Source organism: Salmo salar, chromosome ssa01 (assembly GCF_905237065.1).
Source record: "Salmo salar chromosome ssa01, Ssal_v3.1, whole genome shotgun sequence".
Classification (NCBI taxonomy): domain Eukaryota; kingdom Metazoa; phylum Chordata; class Actinopteri; order Salmoniformes; family Salmonidae; genus Salmo; species Salmo salar.
In genome coordinates, this window is record NC_059442.1 from 39,006,304 (window position 1) to 39,029,777 (window position 23,474).

General features: G+C 41.2%; 2 protein-coding genes across 8 annotated transcripts in view; both read left to right on the forward strand.

The window, feature by feature from the left end:
• The first annotated feature begins 273 nt into the window (after window positions 1–273).
• On the forward strand, window positions 274–5,027 carry lgals3b (lectin, galactoside binding soluble 3b). 4 transcript variants are annotated; one of them, XM_014194761.2, is made up of 6 exons: window positions 279–372; window positions 2,526–2,536; window positions 2,671–3,012; window positions 3,096–3,184; window positions 4,133–4,301; window positions 4,561–5,027. In XM_014194761.2, the coding sequence occupies exons 2-6, from the start codon at window positions 2,531–2,533 to the stop codon at window positions 4,720–4,722; spliced, it is 768 nt and encodes a 255-aa protein (XP_014050236.1). In that variant the 5' UTR covers window positions 279–372; window positions 2,526–2,530; the 3' UTR covers window positions 4,723–5,027. The 4 variants fall into 4 exon arrangements, with proteins under 4 accessions (XP_014050240.1, XP_014050247.1, XP_014050237.1 ...); XM_014194772.1 differs by lacking the exon at window positions 3,096–3,184 and having other exon boundaries at window positions 278–372; XM_014194762.2 differs by lacking the exon at window positions 2,526–2,536 and having other exon boundaries at window positions 278–372.
• Window positions 5,028–6,993: 1,966 nt separating this feature from the next.
• The window catches only part of fbxo34 (F-box protein 34), a 48,872-nt gene continuing 32,391 nt past the window's right edge, over window positions 6,994–23,474 (forward strand). For 2 of the 4 annotated variants that reach the window (XM_045717668.1, XM_014194751.2), the window contains exon 1: window positions 6,994–7,282. The gene's annotated coding sequence lies outside the window, so the exon portion shown is untranslated. Of the gene's footprint in view, window positions 7,283–7,450; window positions 7,562–8,251; window positions 8,375–23,474 lie in introns of those variants that run through there. The other 2 variants (XM_014194756.2, XM_014194759.2) reach the window with 2 other exon arrangements.

Sequence of the window (23,474 nt, forward strand, 5' to 3'; positions counted from 1 at the left end):
ACATATATCTCTATATTATGCATGGGAATACTTTGGAACAGATTTCGAAAATTAAAATCACTTGGAGCTGATTTGCTGGTGTTTTTACAGTCTTTTATATACAACAATAAAAAGAAAGAAATAAAACATTAAATTTTTTTGCACAGAAAACTTGTGGGGCCTCATAAAATCCCCCACGGTCCAAATTCGGCGCGCGGGCCGCCAGTTGGGGAACCCTGCATTAGGGTGTGGTCTCCCATATAGGGATAAGGGAAATAAAGGCGTGGCCTTGGGGGAAACCCTGTATAAATACGCCCTGACACGCAGCTTCTCCAATTCTAGTATATGTCTGCCATATGAAGGGAGTAGCGTGGTGACATCAATGCACAACAGGTATGTTGAGGAATTCAGTGTTCATGTGTCAGTTCCTTGTACTCTAACATGGAGATATTCATCTGCATTGACATACTGATTTGTCCTGAGGACTGAGTTTGGAAAACACTGTTTAGTGTGGTAGGTACTGGACCAAAATGGTTGAGAAAGTTAGCCTCATGGTTCAATGTTGATGTGGCACTTGACCCACTATGCTGTTCTTTGCACATGTCATAATGCTGAGTCTACCTTTTTAATCAGTGGCAATGCAAAATGGTATTTAACAAATGGTGGTTGGAGAGGTTTTAACAGACACCTGCCGTTCATGTGTTGTGATCCCTAACTTTCCATGATGCACTGAACATTCCACTAAACTCTTAGCAGTTCTGACAATGATTGTTAGTCTGTCAACATCCTGTTGCTCTGTTTCATGTGCATGTTTTTCTATTGCAGTTCTTTTCTTCACACTGTTTTCAGTCTTATGTAATGGTGACAGCCTGTTAGGACTAAGTAGAGTTGAGACTTCCCTTCTCTCATCCTTATTGTAGTTAGGCTACACTGTACACACAGAATCCAGGAAGTAGGCTAATATTGAAATGTATGTTGACATGAATACCTTGGCTGGTTTACTTTTGAAATTAAGTTAATGTGTGTAGGGGTGTTATGGCTTTGTCCCACTGTAGCTCAGTTGGTAGAGCATGGCGCTTGCAACGCCAGGGTTGTGGGTTCGTTTCCCACAGGGGGCCAGTATGTAAAAAAAATTTAATTAAATTTTAAAAAGTTAGAAAAATGTATGCACTCTACTGTAAGTTGCTCTGGATAAGAGCGTCTGCAAAATGACTCAAATGTAATGGCTTTGTCTGCTGAAATAAACATGGCACCTCATTTCAAATAAAATGGTATTTGTCACATGTGCTGAATACAACTACTGTAGACCTTACAGTGAGGCTTACTTAAAAGCCCTTAACCAACAATGCAGTGTAGTAACAAGTAATTAAAGAGCAGCAGTAAAATAACAATAGCTAGGCTACATACAGGGGGTACTGGTACAGAGTTGGTGTGGGGGCACTGGTTAGCTGAGGTAAAATGTAGATTTAAAGTGACTAGGCATAGAGTAGCAGCAGTGTTGGTGGGGCAATGCGAATAGTCTGGGTAACCAGATTTCCAGACTCAAAGTAGGTCTGGTCTGACATGTGTGGGGTGAGGATAGGATGGGTCTTGGGTTGCAAAATGCTGGTAACCTTCCTAAAAATCCATGGTTTGAGAAGTCTTGGTTGGTGACTTCCCAGATGTCATGCTTATTGATGTCATTCCAGGAGTGTTCCAACCAGGATTTCTGAAGTGGGGGAAAAAGAATTTGGGGCAAGTTGCTGGAATTCAGCAACACAAAGGGTGTCCCCCTGTTTGATATGGTCTGACATGAAGGCATTCTTACAATGCTATACAGAAAAGCGGTACTCCTTATCAGTAATGTGTGCACAAAACATTAATGCCTTCCTAATAGTTGCACCCCTTTTGCCCTTAGAACAGCCTCATTTGTTGGGGGCATGGACTCCACGGTGTTGCAAGTGTTCACAGGGATGCTTCCCACAGTTGTCAAGTTGGCTGGATGTCCTTAGGGTGGTGGAACATTGATACATGGGAAACTGAGTGGAAACATCCAGCAGCATTGTAGTGCTTGACACTCAAACTGGTGTGCCTGGCACCTACTGTACCTCATTCAAAAGCACAAATATTTTCTTGCCCATTTGTTTGTGCCATTCAGAGGGCAATCTCTTTTTAATAGGGTGGCGCAGCTTTAAAATTGCAGATTGTGGCTTCTATCAATGTAATTGTCTGCATTTCCAAACCCCCATAATTTTTCACAAGTATAATCCTTGTCTCATGACTTAAATCCTCCTTTAGCCTGTCTCCTCCCCTTCATCTACACGGAAGTGACTATAACAGATGACATCAAATAAGGATCATAGCATTCACCTAGTCAGTTTATCATGCAAATCTTTTGTACACAGAGTATCTGGCATAACTATGTGAGAAGACTGGTATGGTTCCAAAGATTGAGTTGGGTGGTGGATAAAGTTTAATGTAAACTAACATTTAAGTGTACTTTCTCTCAAGCCCTGCAGTTGCAGTATTTAAAACATACAATTCACATTTCTCACCCTCTTTTTCAGATAAAATGAATGTAAGTAGTTTTCTTAATTCTGTCATTTGTTTAGTGCAGGAATAATCATGCATCTTAAATAAATCAGGGAAGCGCCTTGAAACAGTGAACGTGTGCAAATCACCAATCCTCTCATCCCCCTTGCTCCCCTGTAGCTGTCAGATGCTCTGGGTGGTGGACCGGGCTCTCCAGCCCAGAACAACCAGCAGGGTGGTGGGGGCATGTGGCCTGGTGGACAACCCAACCAACCAACATGGCCAGGACAGCCTGGTGTTCAACCGGCTTGGCCTGGTCAGCAGCAACCAGGCCAGCCCACCCCCATGTGGCCTGGACAACAACCAAACCCTTCCCAACCCTCATGGCCGGGGCAACAATATGGAGGTGGAGTACAGCCCAGCCAGCCAACCTGGCCCGGACAACCAGGGCGAGGACCGCCCAGCCAGCCAACATGGCCAGGGCAGCCTAGCCAACCTACTGCTCCTCAACATCAATCACTGGTAAGGGAAGACGTTTAATCCTGAAGATATTGGTTATGATTTGAAAAACCAAGAGCAACGGACCCATTTTATTTCCTTTACAGAAAGTGCCATATGATCAGAACCTGCCAAACGGATGCTATGACAAGATGGTCATCACCATTAACGGGACAATTAACCACAATGCCAAAATGTCAGTATTCACATCAAAATATAGTTATAATTTAGTTGACTTGTGAACATCTCCATTGCAGTCATTTCCACATGATTCTGAATGTTACTATGATTTCAGTCTTGTAGCCAATTATAGGTATTTGATTGGCATACCCCCTTGACATGTCTGCAAACCTCTTCTACTGTAGCCTGGGTACCAGTCTGTTGGTGTAATCTTTTCATATCAAACATGTCTGGCATGACAAGGGGTTAAAATGATTTCACAAACCAGTTTGGAACCAGGCTATGCTCAAGATCAAATATGGTTGATCTTTTGTTTGTCAGAATGTGACTCATAAGTATCTACCCTTGTGATGTAAAAAGAGACTAATGAGAGGATTTGCATAGATAATCAAGCAGTGCCTAGTTAAAAAAAAAGGAAAAAAAGTGGAATTTAAATCTTTGAACAAGGTTGGCAGACAGTAGCCTAATCCCAACAGGGCATCGTGACACATTATTTATAATTCTCAACTGATTACATTTTCAGTCATGTAATGACAATGGGTGAGGTATGAACAAATGATGAATTCAGTGCCAGATAATACCTACCACAAATCACTAAAGTCAAGAGCACTAACTATGGCCATAGTCTTGGAGCCCATCCATCACCATGGAAACATCTGAGTGCTGATGAGATGGCTTGCACAACACGCATTCCTCATAAAACATAATGCTGTTTGACTTATAATAGACACTAGTTAAACGCACTTGTCTTTCACAAAATCCTCGCTCCACCATGTTATTTGCCTGGTCACAGATCTGATTGTGTGCTAAACTCCATTGATCATTGTCAAGACAAACTAAATTGTTTGACATGGAAATGAGACAAGGAGTTGTCATTATAGCACAGACTGGCACATAAGCTACCATGCTCTTATTTAATGTAAATGTCAGGGTAATCTTGACTAATGTTACGATCTCCTTTTAGGTTCACATTGAACCTGACCAAAGGGAATGACATTGCCATGCACATTAACCCTCGCTTTGATGACCAGGGCAAGAAAACGATTGTGAGGAACAGTCTGATTGGCAGTAAATGGGGCAAAGAGGAGAGGGAACACAACCACTTCCCCTTCACTCAGGGCCAGCCTTTTGAGGTAAGGGATCTACATTCCTGTTCACTTCATGTGAACCAATCAGTTCTGCAACTATGATGGTCGGGGTCATTGAAAATGAGTTGTGCACTATATAGGGAATAGGGTGCCATTTAGGACAGACTTGGACACCCCTGTATTGATTTTTGAATGTTGTCATTTTAGGTTTATTTATGAATGTTGTATGATCAGTATAGTGACATTCATTTCATATCAACAGTCTTTGATTTTGCATAATGAGTTTGGTCCTGTGTTTTTCCAGATGAAAATCATGTGCACTAACAATGAGTTCAGGGTGGCAGTGAACAACTCGCACCTCCTGGAGTACAAACACCGCATCCGTGACCTCGACTCAATCAAACACCTGGGTATCTACAATGACGTCACCCTCACGTCTGTGGAGATCGATAACTTTAATATCTAGCAGGTTTGGTTCCAGCCATAGAAATAGAATGACTAGCATGGCCTAGCCTCAAGTTATTTATATGATTCAAAAGACTTCCCTTGTCTTTAAACAGAAGTACAGTAGCTTGACTTTCAAGCTTTAAGCCACTAGGACTCACATTCTGTACTAGGCCAGTCTGTTCTCTGTTAAAATATATTTTCAGAAGTGAAATTCCCTTACGGCAAATTCATATACTTTGGTCTTCAAGTAATTTGTGTAAACTGGTAATGTATAGACTGTATGCAATAAATGGTGTTGGCATATTTTTCTCCATGTAGACACTACAGGATGTCTTGAGTGATTGTATAATGCATCCCACTAGGTGGCAGAGTTGATACGTAAATGTTTGAGAACCACAAGTCTAGTATTTGGATAGGCTGGGGGGAAAAAACTAATTGTAGCCTACCTGTACACAGTGGAACTTAAACAACTAGGCTATTACTTTACATTAGTAAATGATGCACTGTCAGTTAAATCCTTTTAACCCTGCAAACATGAGCAAGTTTCTAGACTTTGCTTGTTGGTCATGTGGGATTTCTATAGTTTTTCAATAAGTGGTGATTATCTTCAGCACTTAATGTTTACTTGGAGGAAAGGGTCTCTGAGCAATATTGTTGACGATCGTCTCAAGTGATGCACTGACTTTACAGAAGGAGTACGTTGACAAAATCAACACTGCATCTTTTCACTAGCCACTAAACAAAATATGCTATTTATACCACTGAAATTTCTGCTTTCATTAACTTATTTCAGTTCTCTATTTACAGACTAAGGAGTGCTCGTGTCTGTCATTGGTGTTTCTCATGTTTAGTGATGTGTTGTCACAATGTGGCATAACTTGTAAAACACTCCTAGAACTCTCACAATGGCTTTTAATTTGTGAGCACAAACATTACAGCCCTTGCTGCCCTCCACGGCAATGAACCCCTTGGATCACTTAAGATGAGACTGCCAAGATGCAGTTAGACGTGCCACATCATAGGGACTTTGCCCCCACCGGCTCTTAATCTACCAGCCAAACCACGTCTAACTACCCCCCCCACACACACACACACACACACACACACAAAAAAAAACTGACAGTGTCAAGTAGACAGGGGCAAATGGGTGTGTTGACTGTAGAGGCAGTCATGGCTACACTGACTTCAACTGCGTGGCTCATATCTCCAGGAGAGGGTGTGACCAGTCTGTGGAGCAAATGTTTACAATATGAAGTGTACAATAATACACAGCTCCATGGTACCTTAAGTTGATGTACACTTGAGATACAACCAGGTGTTTTAAGAATGCTTCCTTGACAAAGGTACTCGCCGGCACACTGATCTGTAGGGCTAGGCTACACACAATGAAAATGGGTTACCCTCACGGGAAGCTTGTCTCGAGTTCAAAGCTTGTATGTCTTCTAAAATAAGATGGCACCTTGCCTCCGGTATATGATTCAATAATGAGTATAAAGATTGCTCAAAGCTACTGGAGGGGAAACATTGACTGATCACATTCCTCTCTACAGCAGGTTACCAGAGGAAGCTGGCACATGCTTACCTGACACAATGTGTTGTGGCCTGTGGGAAACAAGTAGTGCATCCCAAATGGCACCCTGTTCCCTATATAGTGCACTACTTTTGGACTTCAGAGTCCTGTTGGCCCTTGTCAAAAGTAGTGCACTATAAAGAGAACAGGGTGCCATTAAGGGACCCAAACAAAGACACCTTAGTATCCTGAAGTCAGGCCACTGATACATTTTTCATGATGGAAACTATGGACAGTCTCGATGGAAACTGAAAACAGATGAATTATTAAATGACACTTATGCCCATGTATAAACTGCTGTGAACTTCATAAAGGTTGGAACTTTAAATTGCTCTCAAATCGGTTTTGCACCTGCTTTATGGAATGGCTTAATATGGATTTCAGAACTTGTGATGTGTCCTATAATTTTGGCTCAACTAATCTATTTTAAAAATGTCTAATTTGTTTCCTCAAGTGAGCCTAGGCCTATTCCCAAAATGTAAATGACCTATAAAAGTGATCAATATTTGTTCAACTTTTCATGAAAGATTACTGTATGTTCAATGGAAAGAAGTGTAGTAGGACGATCAACCAACGTGAGTCGAGATGCAACCAAAAAGTGCTGACTCACCATGTATGTTCAATGGCTAAGTATAATTTTGTCTGTAATTTGCTTATGCATGAAGTTTCCGAATGTTCTTTGATCTTTTTGCGCGCGCATGATAGTTTGGCGGACGCTTTGAATAAGCAAGCCAAGCACGTCAGAACGCTGCGTGGACGTCCCCCGCGAGTAGTTTTGTAGTAGTGACTGGTTAGCTATCCAGCAACTGTGATTAACGACGTTCGCACCAATACGGCCGAAATGAGAACGATGTGACTCATTTATTTCATAGTTATTAAGACCGTATGGATACGGTTATAATTTCTTGTAAGGATTCTGCTGAACAGTGAAGACGGCGCTGCTTTGCCCAGCAAGTGCTCCTAACAAGGGGATTGGAGACCTTTCATTTCCGTTTTTTCGCAGCAGCAGGTCAGCTTGAACCTTTGCTTTGGTACTCTAACTATGGCTAAAATAGGTAGCTAACTACATGGATTAATAATAACAAATTCTAGCTAATATTGTTCAACTGAGTTGACACATTGCTGTGCGTGTCACAGGCTAAAATATCTCGCCAAGCTGCCTCGCTAAATTAGTCAGAACAGAATTTGTGTAGCTAACGTTAGCTAACTATTAACAATACTAACGTTAGTTACTAGTCGAGGTGAGTGGCGTGGAAGACTGCTCTGCATTTCACTTTAATATGATAAGGTAATTGGTTAGCTAAGTATGTGTCCACACAACGTTAACTAGTTAACGTTATGGACTTGTTTTGTACGGAATTATCATTACAAGTTTCTCACCATGGCATAGGTAGTTAGCTGCTACACCCTTGATTCAAGGCTTGACTGCGATGTTGTGTTCCTGTACATTGGTGGAAAAGGCCTTTTTCAATTGGATCAACCGTTTGTTATAAACGTTGACATCTCGTTTTGCTTAAATTTAACGAACTAATTTATAGCTATCATTAACTAGTTAGCTATATATCAATAACCTTGGTAACTTCCACCTTGTTTTGTCAATACGTTAGCAAGCTAACAGCTAGCTAACGTTAGTAAGTTTCAGCACAGGCAGCACAACAAGCTCACACATTTGTTAGCCAATTCGAACGATGGTAACACTGATGGTCGTTTTGTAAACATGAATGTGGCAATGTGTGGAAATATCTTAATTTGCTGTTGTGTGTCGCGGTGTTGCTAAATAGTCAAACAGCTAATTTCCTAAGTTATTCATTAACATGGTTAATACTAATCAATGTGATAACATGTCATTCTAAAATAGGCAAGTTTGTATGTCGATACCCACGTATCATGATTTACAAATGTGTAATTTCGCAAACTTGTATCATGTGTGGAAAAATTGAACGGTATCAAAGTTGTAACTTGACATTCAATGCGATTTGCAAACATGCAACTCGATTTGAGGATGAATAGACCCTTTTCCAGTACTAACGTCACGCAGCGATGCGGACGACGCTTGGCTGCAGTAAGATTGCCATCTGCGCCCATTCAACACAGTCTATATGTACGTTATTATTACTAAACAAAGTACCTTTTGGGGGTTCTCATACGCTTACAATTATGTTTTGATTCATGCTTTAACAGTCGCCAAGATTATAGTTGGTTGTGATCTTTGCAAAGTAACTATTTTGGATGCAGCAGCAGTTAGCTAGAATGCTAACGCGCATTGATATAGGCTGTACCAAATGCTAGCCAAAGAGCCATTTTACTGGTAGTGTTTAACAAAAAAAGTAATGCAGTTGATTTGCGATGATGAAACAAACATTATATTAAGCATGACATTCATACAAGCCTTGAAATCCAATTATAATCCAAAAGTAGTGTGAAATGCACTCAAAGGCATTTTGGCGTTCTATAACTCCCCTTGTTCTGCCACCAACTTCCACGCATCGCAGTCCTGCGGCAATGTTTGTAAAAACACAGAAAGAGGTCTATGCAACTCATTAATAACTAAACCTGCGAATCTTTTAAATAATACCTGTTGCCCATGTCGAATATGCTTGCTCAGAGTTTTGACACGAATGTGAGGTCTAACCAAATTTTTTGTAGTTTGAAATTCACTGAGGGACCTTACAGATAATTGTTTGTGTGGGGTGCAGAGATGAGGTAGTTATTTAAAAAATCATGTTAAACACTATTGCACACAGTCCATGCAATTTATGTAAGGCAATGTTTCTTTTCCCCCCCTTAAACTTAGAAGGCAAATAATTTATCACAAACCAAATATAAGTGTTGATATTAGTTATTACTTCAACATTAGTGTTTTTGATCAATTTCTAATACATTTAAGACTTTTCTAGTAGATTTCTAAGACCCCTTTTCTGTTTGACCAGAAATCAAAGCCTTAATTTCTCAAATGTACTCGTAGCTTTCATTTGACACACAATTTGACATGTTCTTATGAACTTCACATGTTGGCGCTCATATGGGTCCTTTTACGTGGAAATGTCCATCTTTAATAGGAGTGAAGAACTTTCGATAACGGTTGTGCTTTAAAGTGCATCACTTCCCATTTAAACTGTGAGTCTTAAAATGACAATCTTTTGAAGAAGTAAACAGCTGCTTGTTGTGAAGTGCTAAAGGTTATGGCACACGTGATTAGTTCTAAACACTTGTTTGTCCTGCAAATACGCTTTTAGTCCAAACTTTGTACTTAGGCCTGGACTGTGATTTAACAAGTCAATTGTCAAGAGGTGTTAAAGGGTATGTTTTTGCCATGTGGGATGTTCAGTGTCACAGCAGTGTTTTGCTAATTTGTACAGAGTGTAGTTACAAGATTTTCCTACAGTGCAGTACTCAAAATGGGTTGGATGATGAAGCCCAATAAGCCATTTGGCAAAAAGCATTTTCTTGAACAAAGTCGCCATGAGTTCTTGTGACAGATTTGTTGTACAATGATGCTGAAATCTTCCTATTTTCATGCTACTGTCTACTGTGACTTGTAACTGTTTATGATTTAATTCTTCATTCTGTCGGTTGTGGTTTGGGATGAGGATGTAGGCTTAGTGAGTGATTATTGAGCGAGTCATTCAGTGGTTAATTGTACAGCCAGAGAAGGCTTTGGCACTTCCAGGGAACTGAAGCAGATGTTTCAGGGTGGATGTTGTCTCCATCGATTTCAATATTGTACAGCAACTCCATAACCTCTCAACTACTGTAAACCATTGGGAAAAAGACACAATAACAAACTTCAGCTGTGCGCAGTAGATCACCTGCTGGGTGTCGACCAACGGTGGCAATTCAACATGTAGAATAGTTGGGAAAGTAACAGAAAATGAAGGCAGCTGTTCTGTGGTCAGGGGCGATAGGACAGCCACCCGCTGCTTTTAACCGTTCATCGGCAGTCTGTTTGGCCTTTTAGTCAGAAGAACCCATTAGCCTAACTGTCCAACATCAATCATCTCACATGTTAGGCCTATAGGCCCAAATGCGCAATGATTTGTGCTTTAAAGGGACGCTGACCTTAATGGTTTGGCCTTGTTTTTTTCCTTGCTCATTAAGTGCTTGCGGCCATGACTGAAGCCAAAAGTGAGTTGTCTTGGGGGTGTGGTTTGATGTGAGTGTGTCTTTGCCATTCAATCACAACAAACCAAGGGCAGTACAGTTGTGAGTAGTGACAGCGAGGTAAGCAAAGCTAGCTTTGCTATTGTAGTGAAGTTTAGGACTTCTTCTGTCCTGACTCACCATATCAAGATGGTCAATTTCATTCAGTTCAATGCGTTGGCTAAAGCCTGCGCTGACCTGTATTTAGCCAAGCTGACAGCAGCTAGCTAGTATAGCTTGGGCATAGCTGCAGCCGGCTAGCCTAACTAGCGGATTTCTTTGAAATCCCAGTTATGCCAAAATCGCAAGAACCAGTGTCTGAAATGTTCACATACGGTAACAACTGCAAGTTCAATGCCCTGTCTTCAGTCCGCTATCCAACAAAGCAATATTCTATAGCTAACTGGCTAGTTTTTGTCTTCTTATGTCTGCTAGTAGATATTTTCCAGGCGACAAATCCCAGAACTACTAATCTCCCTACAGGTGTAGGCTACATGTGGACATTGCGCAAACATCGCCCAGCTTGAGTGTCGATGTGCTTATTGGCAAACAATCAATGGGTGTGTTTGTTACATACAAAACATTTTCTGCTGTAATTATCACATTGATGTGCTTATAAACGCCTACACTTTACCTAGCAAATCAAAATAAGTTGTGTAGAGTACAACTTCAGCTGTCTAACCAGAACTATTATGCCATTATACATCTATGGTCTAAGGATTTGGCTGTCAAACCAGTAACCACACAATGACATTCGCAGCTCTCTGGGTAAAGTTGTCTTCAATTCTCCAGTGGGTGTGCATGAAGTCCCTTCCATCTATTACAGGTGCAGTCAGTTATCAGGAGGGGTAGTGTGCATAACACTCCATCCTGGATATGACAGCATTTTGCTTCAACTCATGAGTCCAGCAGGCAGTCCAATAACTACAGGCAGATGTGGGATGCAAGAGGATTGCACTCTTTTCATACTGTAGGCTATACTGACCAATTCAAAGCTTCCCCCAGGAGAGTCCAATTGCTGAACTTACAGTGCTGTGATAAAGTAATTGCCCCCTTTCAGATTTTCTCTCTTTGCATTTTTTTGACACTGAATGTTATCAGATCTTCAGCCAAAAACGAATATTAAAGGAACCTGAGTGAACAAATAACACATTTGGATACTTATTTCATTTAACTCTTTACACTCATACCCTTATACGGGTTGAAAATGGCAGTTGGACACTAACAAGTGCCCACATTGAAACGTAGTGGCTCTACAGTAACATGCTATACATGTCAGAGCTCAAATTTTCTGGTTCACAGCGCAGTATTGGTTTTGACTGACTGTTCTGAACTTGAGCACCGCAAGCGACAAGAAGTTGCCCCCATCCTTCCTGCTAATTGGGCAACTTTGCAAATGTTTAGTCTGAGTGATGGAAACGCTGTAAATAAAGATGACTCAATGTATTTTGAAAGATGAGACATTGAGGATTATGTTAAATACCGCTTTGTCATACAAGCAAGCCAATGTGCACTTCACATTTCCATATCATGAAACTCCTGTAATATACAGTGTCAACGTTTATTAGGTCTGTCCCTGACAACAACAACAAAAAATCAAAGTCAACCAAGAGTAGTCTGTTCTTTCGCCCAAGTGTTTATTTCACATATACACTCTGTTTTAATAAAATCACTTATATGCACTGAGCTTGTCTGATGCTTTAAGTGCACTGTTTGATGAAATAATTAAGACACAAATGACTAGAGGGAGTCTGACAAGTGTATTTGATCGGGCTCAGACTTGCTGCGCTGTAAAAAAAGAGAGAAAAGACGGCGAGTGCCTGTGACTAGCACCTGTTCTCTCTCTCCTCCCTGCTGCAGCAACCACAGAACATCAAGTGTTTTTTGTTTTGTGCAATCCATGTTGCTAAAACTGCAGCATAATTACAGCCGTTTCTGGCTTAAGTTCTGTTACTCAAATCCTTTATTTGTTTAGGAAAAACATGCCCTATTCTCTCACCTGACCTACAGCCTATGATAATCACATCAATAAATTGGTTATAACAAACTCCAACACCATAACACATGTGACAGCAAAACGGGTGAATGTTTACTGGTTGCTCAGGAGGGAAAGGGGAAGTCAGATGTGTGGAATAGATTTGACTTAGTTGTGAAAACTACTGGACATCTAGAAAAATAAGGTAGGTAAGGAGCAAGTGCTGCGCGCATAATTGTGCCAAATAGGTGCTGTTAGATTACATTATTATTTCGGACCATTTTGGAACAGTATAAACAACACTAAATCAATTCTAAGCGTACCATTATTATTTTTTTGTGAAGCCTTTATTACAGCAAAGACTAAAAATAGTCGCATGCATGGAACGTCTTATTTTTTTGTTTAGTCAAATTATTCAAGGCTCCCTTGTTTTATTTTAAAACTAAAATGCTTGATTGCATTTCAAATCATGAATGACTCGTATGCTGTCTGATGACATGAATGATCGATTAAATTGTAAGTAATACCAGAGGCTGTTCTAATGGAAAACAAGTGTAAAGCCTTTATAACAGCATGACAAAAATTTAAAGGGAAAGGGGGATACCTAGTCAGTTGTCCAACTGAAATGTTTCTTCCGCATTTAACCCAACCCCTATTAATCAGAGAGGTGCGACATCCACATCTTCGGCGCCCGTGGAACAGTGGGTTAACTGCCTTGCTCAGGGGCAGAATGACAAAACAGCCGAAATTGTGAAATTGCTTTATCCGACATGTTGTGGTTGACTATGTTTAACATAGAAAGAGCGGGTGTTCCTAATGTTTTGTATACTCCGTGTATGTGGATGACTTATAAAGTCAGGTACGTTTAACACTTAGGCTATTGATTATAGACCTAATTAAGTTGTTTTCCTCTCCACTTTTCTTAGACAGTTAAGGCAAGGTCTGTTTTCTCGTCTCCTCACACCGCTCCTGCCCCCACCGCATTGTCCTCAACACCAATATGCTAGTTAACTTTGCTATTGTGCACAAACACTGTAGCAACATGGTCTAGGAAAAGGCAGCAATTCAACAGTGCACTGTTTCAGAACCGCGGACAGCGACCGCTATCCGACGCGGAAGGAAGTGAATTTGTTATAAAATAATATTTGTATTTGTGTTGCACTATTGTTCTTACATAATATAACCATATACAATTTCAGTAGCACGTTTTGGAGTGATGGACTGTGCCATCCACACGGCCTCCCCAATGGGTTAGTCCACTCGGACAAGTACGAATCAGACTGTTTTGTGTACCATGAAAAAAATGTAATATGCGACTGGCTAAAGAAATCTCGATCAACCAACAGCATATCGACCAAGCAGTCGACTAGATGGTGTCAGCCCTTTTCTGATCACTGTGTTGTCATATCCTGGGTTGTTCTCAGCAGAATGAGCCTATGCTTGTCGTATTGGGAAGAAATTTGGCGGGGAACACACTTCTGCGTGCTCTCGTGACTCAATTCTATGCGCACCAAAATTACCATCTGCTTCTCTGAATTGCCTTGTGAAAGCCTAAACACTGTAAAATCGTTTTTTGTAACTTAGCTAGCCATGTTGGCAATAGAACCCGTTTTGAAATGATACCCACCTGACCAGATTGCTTGTTTATAACAGACAATTTTTGGAATGCATAAAGGCGGTGATGCAGGGCTGTGCCCCCCCCCCCCAAAAAAAACAAGTCTGCTTGCTCTAGTTCTTCAACAGCACAGCTAGGAGAGCTCAAAATAGCACACTATAATTGAAGGCTTTTTGAGTCATAAAAGTGCATTGAAATGACATAGGAAGTGTGCACACTTTGGAGAGGTGTGGGGCCACTTAGAGACACCAGTTAGACCTCTCACTCAAACCCTTGACTTATGCTGCACCTTCCCCAAATAACCATGACTATTCATATGTTGCTGAATGTATCCAGAGTATTTTAAGATTTCTTTATCAAATGTGGCATAAATGTAAAATGCACATACAATCAACCGTGTAATGTTTGCATTCAGTCTTGTCAGATTAACTGTTTTGTCCTCACCTTTAGTTTTATCCAATCTCCAAACTGTGACCATGTAATTGTTACCATGGTTATGCATGTGCATTTCATATTTCTTCTGGAAGAAACATTTCTATTTATCCCTATTCATATAGGCCAATTCTCACGAGTGTGGAGGGTTAATTAAGAAAGGTATGCAACACCCAATGCCTTGTGAAAAAGTAATTGCCCCCTTACACTCAATAACTGGTTGTCACCTTTAGCTGCAATGACTGCAACCAAACACTTCCTGTTGTTGTTGTTCAGCCTCTCACATCGCTGTGGAGGAATCTTGGCCCACTTTTCCATGCAGAACTACTTTAACTCAGTGACATTTGTGGGCTTTTAAGCAAACTGCTCATTTCAGGTCCTGCCACAACATCTCAATGGGGTTCAGGTCTGGACTTTGACTAGGCCATTTCAAAACTTTAAATATTTAGTTTTTCAGCCATTCTGATGTAGACTTGCTTGTGTTTTGGAGCATTGTCTTGCTGCATGACCCAGATGTGTTTCAGCTCAATGGCGGATGGCCTGATTATCTCCTTTTTAGAATTCTCTTGATACAGAGCAGAATTCATGGTGCCTTTAGTGGTGACCAGGTGTCCAGATCCTGAGGCAGCAAAGCATCCCCAAACCATCACACTACTACTGTGCTTGAACATTGGTGAGGTTCTTACTCTGAAATGCAGTGTTTGGTTTTCGCCATTCATAACTGGACCCATGTTTGCCTAAAAGCACCTGGATGATCTTCAAGACTCCAGGGAAGAAAGTTCTATGGAGAGATGAGTCAAAAGTGGAACTTTTTGACATGGGTTATGTCTGGCGAAAAACCAAACACTGATCATAATTCTTCCACAACCATGTGAAAGACTGATCGACAACTACAGGAAGCGTTTTCGTTGCAGAAATTGCAGCTAAAGGTGGCACAATCAGTTATTTGTATTTATTATGGATCCCCGTTAACTGCTGCCAAGTCAGCATCTACTCTTCCTGGGGTCCAGCAAAATTTAAAGCCGTTATACATTTTTAAAAACATTACAACATATTTTACCTGTGTGTTTTGTATTCATGTTTGTGTTGCTTCACAGTCCCACTGTTTCATAAGGTGTATTTTTATATTTTTTTAAAATCAAATTTTACTGCTTGCATCAGTTACTTGATGTAGTCCTGTACGCCTCCCATAGTCTGTTCTGGACTTTGGGACTGTGAAGAGATGTCTTGTGGGGTATGCATGAGTGCCAGTAGTTCAAACCGACAGTTCGGTGCGTTCAACATGTCAATAATTCTCACAAATACAAGTAGTGGTGAAGTCAATTTCTCCTCCACTTTGAGCCAGGAGAGATTGATATACATATTATTGTTAGCTCTCTATGTACATCCAAGGGCCAGCAGTGCTGCCCTGTTCTGAGCCAATTGCAAATTTCCTTAGTCCCTCTTTGTGGCATTTGACCACACAACTGAACAGTAGTCCAGGTGCTACAAAACTAGGGCCTGTAGGACCTGCCTTTTTGATTGTGCTGTTAAGAATGCAGAGCAGCGCTTTATTATGGACAGACTTCTCCCTATCCTAGCTACTGTTGTATCAATATGTTTTGACCATGACAGTTCACAATCCAGTGTTACTCCAAGCAGTTTAATCTCAATTAACACACTAATTACAATGTTTAGTGAATGATTTGTCCCAAATACAATGCTTTTTAGTTTTGGAAATACTTAGTGCTGACTTATGCCTTGCCTCCCATTCTGAAACAAACTGCAGCTCTTTAAGTGTTGTAGTGATTTCAGTCGCTGTGGTAGCTGACATGTATAGTGTTGAGTCATCCGCATACATAGACACATTGACTTTACTCAATGTTGTTAGTAAAGATTGAAACAAGGGGCCTAGACAGCTGCCCTGGGGAGTTCCTTATTCTACCTGGATTTTGTTGGAGAGGCTTCCATTAAAGAACACCATCTGTTCCGTTAGACCGATAACTCTCTATCCACAATATAGCAGAGGGTGTAAAGCCATGACACAAGTTTTTGCCGCAACAGACTATGATCAATAATGTCAAAAGCCACGCTTAAGTCTAAAAACGCCCCCCCCCCACAATCTTTTTATCATCAATTTCTCTCAGCCAATCAGTCATTTGTGTAAATGCTGTGCTTGTTGAATGTCCTTCCCTATAAGCGTGCTGAATGTCTGACAATGCTATTTTACAGTAAACAAATTGAATCTGGTCAAACACAATTTCTTCCAAAGTTCTACATAGCGTTGGTAACAGGCTAATTGGTGGGCTATTTGAGCCAGTGAAGGGGGCTTTAGTATCCTTAGGTAGGGGAATAACTTTTGTTTCCCTCCAGACTTGAGGGCACACACTTTCTAGTAGGCTTAAATTGAAGATATGGCAAATAGGAGTGGCAATATCATCTGCTATTATCCTCAGTAATTGTCCATCCAAGTTGTCAGATCCCGGTGGCTTGTCATTGGTGATAGAAAACAATACATTCACTTACTTCACAGAATTCAAAATGACAATTCTTGTCTTTTCATAATTTGGTCAGATATACTTGGATGTGTAGTGTCAGCGTTTATTGCTGGCATGTCATGGCTAAGTTTGGCAAGATTAGCAATGGGTTTTGTGATGAATGAGCCATCTGATTCAATGAATGATGGAGTGGAGTTTGCCTTTTTGGCCCAAATTTCATTTAAGGTGATCCAAAGCTTTTTACTATCATTCTTTGTCATTTATCTTTGTTTCATAGTGTAGTTCTTCTTATACAGTTTAGTCACATTATTTCTCAATTTGCAGTACGTTTGCCTATCGGTTGTGCAGCCATTTTATTTTGCCTCATCCCACTCAACCATACCATTTTTAAATTCCTCATCAATCCACGGGGATTTAAGTTTTTACAGTTATTTTCTTAATGGGTGCATGCTTATTAGTAACTGGGATAAGCAATTTCATGTGTCAAGTGCAGGGTCTGGTTGCGCCTCATTACACACCACGGACCAACAAATATTCTTTACATCAACAACCTAGGAATGGCTACAAAACTTATTGTATGACCTCTTATACACTTTGGTTTTTCTAGATATAGCTACTATATTGTGATCACAACATTCAATGGATTTGGATACTGCTTTAGACCACATTTCTGCAGCATTAGTAAAGATGTGATCAATACATGTGGAGGATTTCATTCCTGTGCTGTTTGTAACTACCCTGGTAGGTTGATTGATAACCTGAACCAGGTTGCAGGCACTAGTTAGTCAGACGCTTTCTCTTGAGTGGGCACCCCGATGAAAGCCTGTGAATATTTACATCACCCAGAAAATTATACCTCTATTGATATAATTTACATTATCAAGCATTTTTCACGTTATCCAGATACTGACTGTTAGCACTTGGTGATCTGTAACAGCTTCCCACCAGAATGGGTTTCAGGTGAAGCAGATGAACCTGTAGCCATATTACTTCAGCAGTATTTAACATGAGATCCTCTCTAAACTTTACAGGAATGTGGTTCTGAATATAACAGCCACACCTCCACCTTTTTGGCATTTCTATCTTTTATGTAGATCTTAACCATGTATTGCTACCACTGTATTATCTAAGTGAGCTTCAGAGATTGTCAGAATATGAATGTCATCTGTTACTAGCAAATTATTGATTTCATGAACCTTGTTTCTTAAGCTGCGTTATTAACGTGGGCTATTTTTAGTACTTTTCTGGGATGCTTGATTGTTTTTATTGCTTTAGTGGGAAGCTTAGTAGAGGTAGACATGCTCAGGTTATTTATGTTAGTGCAGGGTGCGCTGCACACAGTGGACATCCTGCTTGGGCACATCACCTCAGTGCTAATAGTATTACTCTGCTTCATAGGCATATGATTACCGCATACAATAGCTGTAGGATCAGCAAAGGCATTCAGGGCAGTAAGAGGGACATACAATAAGCTACATTGTATTCCAACGCACCTGGGATAATGTACTTTTGCTGAAGCATTGTGACATAATGGTAGGGAATAAATGAGCTGGGCTTGGGTCATTAAGTCATTGTCTCAACGCAGCCTTGTAATGCTGTGAAAGGATCCAGCAAACCCAAGTTATTTGGGCCAGATATTATGGGGCGTTTGGTGTCAAGTAGTGACCCAATCAGATCTTTAAAATCCATCTTCAGCTGTTCTGAGCTGCCCTTCATAATGTCATTCAACCCCACATGAACCATGACAGTTTCAGCCCCCGGTGCCTCAGGAAGCAACCTGATGATATCCTGAACTGTAATGGGGCAATACTTTTTCACAAAGGGGCATTGGGTTAACTTTGTTTATATACAGTTGTGGCCAAAAGTTGAGTATGACACATTAATTTTCACCAAGTTTGCTGCTTCAGTTTCTTTAGATATTTTTGTTAGATGTTACTATGGAATACTGAAGTATAATTACAAGTATTTCATAAGTGTCAGGCTTTTATCGACAATTACATGAAGTTGATGCAAAGAGTCATTATTTGCAGTGTTGACCCTTCTTTTTCAAGACCTCTACAATCCGCCCTGGCATGCTGTCAATTAACTTCTGTGCCACATCCTGACTGATGGCAGCCCATTCTTGCATAATCAATGCTTGGAGTTTGTCAGAATTTGTGGGTTTTTGTTTGTCCACCTGCCTCTTGAGGATTGACCACAAGTTCTCAATGGGGTTAAGGTCTGGAAGAGTTTCCTGGCCACGGACCCAAAATATCAATGTTTTGTTCCCCCGAGCCACTTAGTAATCACTTTTGCCTTATGGCAAGGTGCTCCATCATGCTGGAAAAGGCATTGTTCATCACCAAACTGTTCCTGGATGGTTGGGAGAAGTTGCTCTCGGAGGATGTGTTGGTACCATTCTTTATTCATGGCTGTGTTCTTAGGCAAAATTGTGAGTGAGCCCACTCCCTTGGCTGAGAAGCAGCCCCACACATGAATGGTCTCAGGATGCTTTACTGTTGGCATGACACAGGACTGATGGTAACGCTCACCTTCTCCGGACAAGCTTTTTTCCAGATGCCCCAAACAATCGGAAAGGGGATTCATCAGAGAAAATGACTTTACCCCAGACCTCAGCAGTCCAATCCATGTACCTTTTGCAGAATATCAGTCTGTCCCTGATGTTTGTCCTGGAGAGAAGTGGCTTCTTTGCTGCCCTTCTTGACACCAGGCCATCCTCCAAAAGTCTTTGCCTCACTGTGCGTGCAGATGCACTCACACCTGCCTGCTACCATTCCTGAGCAAGCTCTGTACTGGTGGTGCCCCGATGCCGCAGCTGAATCAACTTTAGGAGACGGTCCTGGCGCTTGCTGGACTTTCTTGGGCTCCCTGAAGCCTTCACAACAATTGAACCGCTCTCCTTGAAGTTCTTGATGATCCGATAAATGGTTGATTTAGGTGCAATCTTACTGGCAGCAATATCCTTGCCTGTGAAGCCCATTTTGTGCAAAGCAATGATGACGGCACGTGTTTCCTTGCACGTAACCGTGGTTGACAGAGGAAGAACAATGATTCCAAGCACCACCCTCCTTTTGAAGCTTCGTCTGTTATTCGAACTCAATCAGCATGACAGAGTGATCTCCAGCCTTGTCCTCGTCAACACTCACATGATGTCATCTGGTCCTTTTGTGGCAGGGCTGAAATGCAGTGGACATTTTTGGGGGGGATTTAGTTCATTTGTATGGCGAAGAGGGACTTTGCAATTAATTGCAATTCATCTGATCACTCTTTATAACATTCTGGAGTATATGCAAATTACCATCATACAAACTGAGGCAGCAGACGTTGTGAAAATTAGTATTTGTGTCATTCTCAACTTTAGGCCACGACTGGTGCAGTATTTTCGGAAGGAAGAATGTATTATGAGAAAAAGTGAGCTGCCAATTCCTAGCGTTTTGAGTACATTTTCTGACCAATGCATGCTATATTTGGATCGGTTTTGGGGTCCACGGACCGATGCATCTTAAACATTTGAATTGGGGGCTGATGCATATCGGCGAATTGTTACATCCTTAGTAAATATCATATCCAACATCCTTCCTCCTAATTACTTTTCTATGTGAGAATTGCCAGAACAATTGGAGATACCAAAAAATATTTTGGGCCTTCCTGGTATGGAATCATCCAATATTGGCATTGCGCAGCAGTTGTGTAGGTTAGGCTAGATATATCCTACATGCATATAGGTTTAGTGTGCTTGCACATTGGGTAAATATGTATTTTTCGCAAATCATCTGGAGTAGATGTAGCCCATGCGTTGCATCCTTTCTATGAACAATTAATGAGAACCTCTTTAGTGTGTAGTCAAGTGCGGCTGTCTGAAAGTTCCGCCTGTTGGGGTGAATTGGCCTATTCCTCCCACTAAGGCATCCTGACAACTGGACAGCCCACAGTGTCAAACATGTTTGTCCACTCTGTTAGGACTCACATAGCACTACCAGAGAGAGAGAGATGTGTTCAACACCGGTGTTTCCTACATGGCAAAAACAAGCTGTTGATTGCCTTTTAATTCAATTGGAGTGGGTGAGGCGGGCCAGGCCTGCGAGTGCAACAGGTTATGACAAGCTTTTGTCTTTTAGATAAGTGGCTTTTAATCATGTTCTGTTCTCACTGTTCTCTCGCTGCTCTGTCGTCTTTACTCCCAGGCAGCTTTCCACCTGAGCCCCAATAATTCACTCTTGACAACTTGCGAAAAGCTGCGTTTTTTTTTTTAAATCAAAAAAACATTTGGTTGACCTATTACTAAGTTGACGCCAAAGGAAATTGACTTTTTGTAATACAAATGATTGAGTTTGAATAATTAGTGTTCGTGCTGTATGAGTTGTGGCCTTGCCTGCTGATTGTCCTTTACATTTCAATGTGGCTGTTCAATACCCATACAGCAATTATTATTTATTTATTTAAATTTTTTGCATTGTGCTGTGAATGCACACTCCTACATGCTCTTTGTCCCTCAGTGCATTCCATTATTGGTCTTCTCATACTGAGTCATTTTGGTCAATGCTAAAGTTGGAAGCATGCTTTGATGTTAGGCTACACACAATTGCAATAAAGCAATGGCAGAGAGAGTTTGTTTTGCGACATGCAGACAGACCAACTGTATGGTGGACTTTTAGATTACTGTAATGCATGAAATGCCGTAGCATAGGAGAACTGTGAATGAATGGTGTGCGACTGTATGAAAGGGCTTGATGGGAAGGAATTCGCTAAGCCTAAAATAACTGGGAAGGGTTTTTTGTACAAGATTTGTTGAAAGACTATATCCATTTTCTCACTTGAGTGGGGAAAAATGAAGTTGCCCAGTCTTGACTTGCTCTGTCTTGTAGCTTAGGTCCTGTGTGTCCTTTGTCTGCACTCCAGCAACATGTTGTGGTTGTTTCCATTCCCCTTTATGAGTCTCTATCCAATGGGCAGGGTGAGATTGCCGGGTGTGCTGCTGTATGTTGTTGCTATTCCTGGTCTGGTGGTGTGGTGTCAGAGCTGAAGCCTTTTGCTTGGCAAAGGAGGAAGAGAGACACTTCTTGCTGTGCACGCTAGCTACTCATCATAGCGCTTCACAGCCCCCCCCCCCGCCAAAAGTAGGCTAATTACTGAATAGGTGTGAACTTCTGAGTAGAGGTGTGGAATTCAAGACCAGCCCTGTTAGGTATGAGGTCCTCGGTTTGTGTAGGCCTGCGATGGTCTGTTATTGATGGACTACACGTGTAACCTGTGTAACTGGAGCATTGACAGATTTCTATTTCAATGTTGAATAGCCTAATCTTCAGAAATATGGATATTTTTATTTTTGGTTTGAACTTTTGAAGGATCTGATTCCCGTAGTCAAATTGTGTGTTGGCTTGCCTAATATTTCGCTATTTTAGATTGACCTTACTGAGCTAATGGCTTTATTGGCCCAGGCCCCAGCTAGCTGGTAGCTACTGATCAGATAACTGAAATGTTGCCAACGGAAGTGTTGTTGAGACTGTGGCTCTGAGTCTCAATGGCCATGACAGAATCATGTTGCTATGAGAGATCACCCTCAAATCGATGGTCTTGTGTGCCATGTCACTGTTCAGACAAGACAGCACTTGCTACAGTTCGTCAGTGCTGCACAGCGTGGGTGTGTGGACTGTTGAGAGTATCATGGATGTCTCTTTACTTGATTTGTTATGAGTTTTGTGTTCTACCCAGGCTACTTGCACAACTTTTACTGGTCAGTCAGTGGTCAGAATGCCCTATTGATATAGTTACATATCGGGATATTACTTTTGACGATATATATCGTATTAACTATTGCTATAATATTTCTGTGCAAGTTGGCTCGCTCTTTCTTGTCCCTCTGCAGCAGACATATGGTGAGCAATATGTTTGAAACATCAACTCGCAATATGTATACTCTGAACAGATTGTAAATGCAACATGCAATCATTTCAAAGATTTTAATGACTTATATGAGGAAGTCAGTCAATTGAATTGAGTTCATTAGGCCCTAATCTATGGATTTCACATGACTGGGAATACAGATTGGTCACAGATGCACTACATGACCAAAAGTATGTGGTCTCCTGCTCGTCTGAACATCTCATGCCAAAATCATGGGCATTAATATGGCGTTAGTCCCCCCCTTTTGATGCTATAATAGCCTCCACTCTTTTGGGAAGGATTTCCACTGGATTGCTGCGGGGACTTCCATTCAGCCACAAGCGCATTAGTGAGGTTGGGCACTGATGTTGGGCGACTAGGCCTGGCATGCAGTCGCCCTTCCAATTCGTCCCAAAGGTCTTCGATGGGGTTGAGGTCAGGGCTCTGTGCAGGCCAGTCTAGTTCTTCCACACCAATCTCGACAAACCATTTCTGTATGGAAAATGTTATTGTATGCTGTAGCGTTAAGATATCCATACACTGGAATTGTTTATTTTTATTTTAACTAGACAAACGAAGGGGCCTAGCCCGAAGCATAAACAGCCCCAGACCATTATTTCCCCCTCCACCAAACTTTACAGTTGGCACTATGCATTTTGGCAGCTAGCATTCTTCTGGC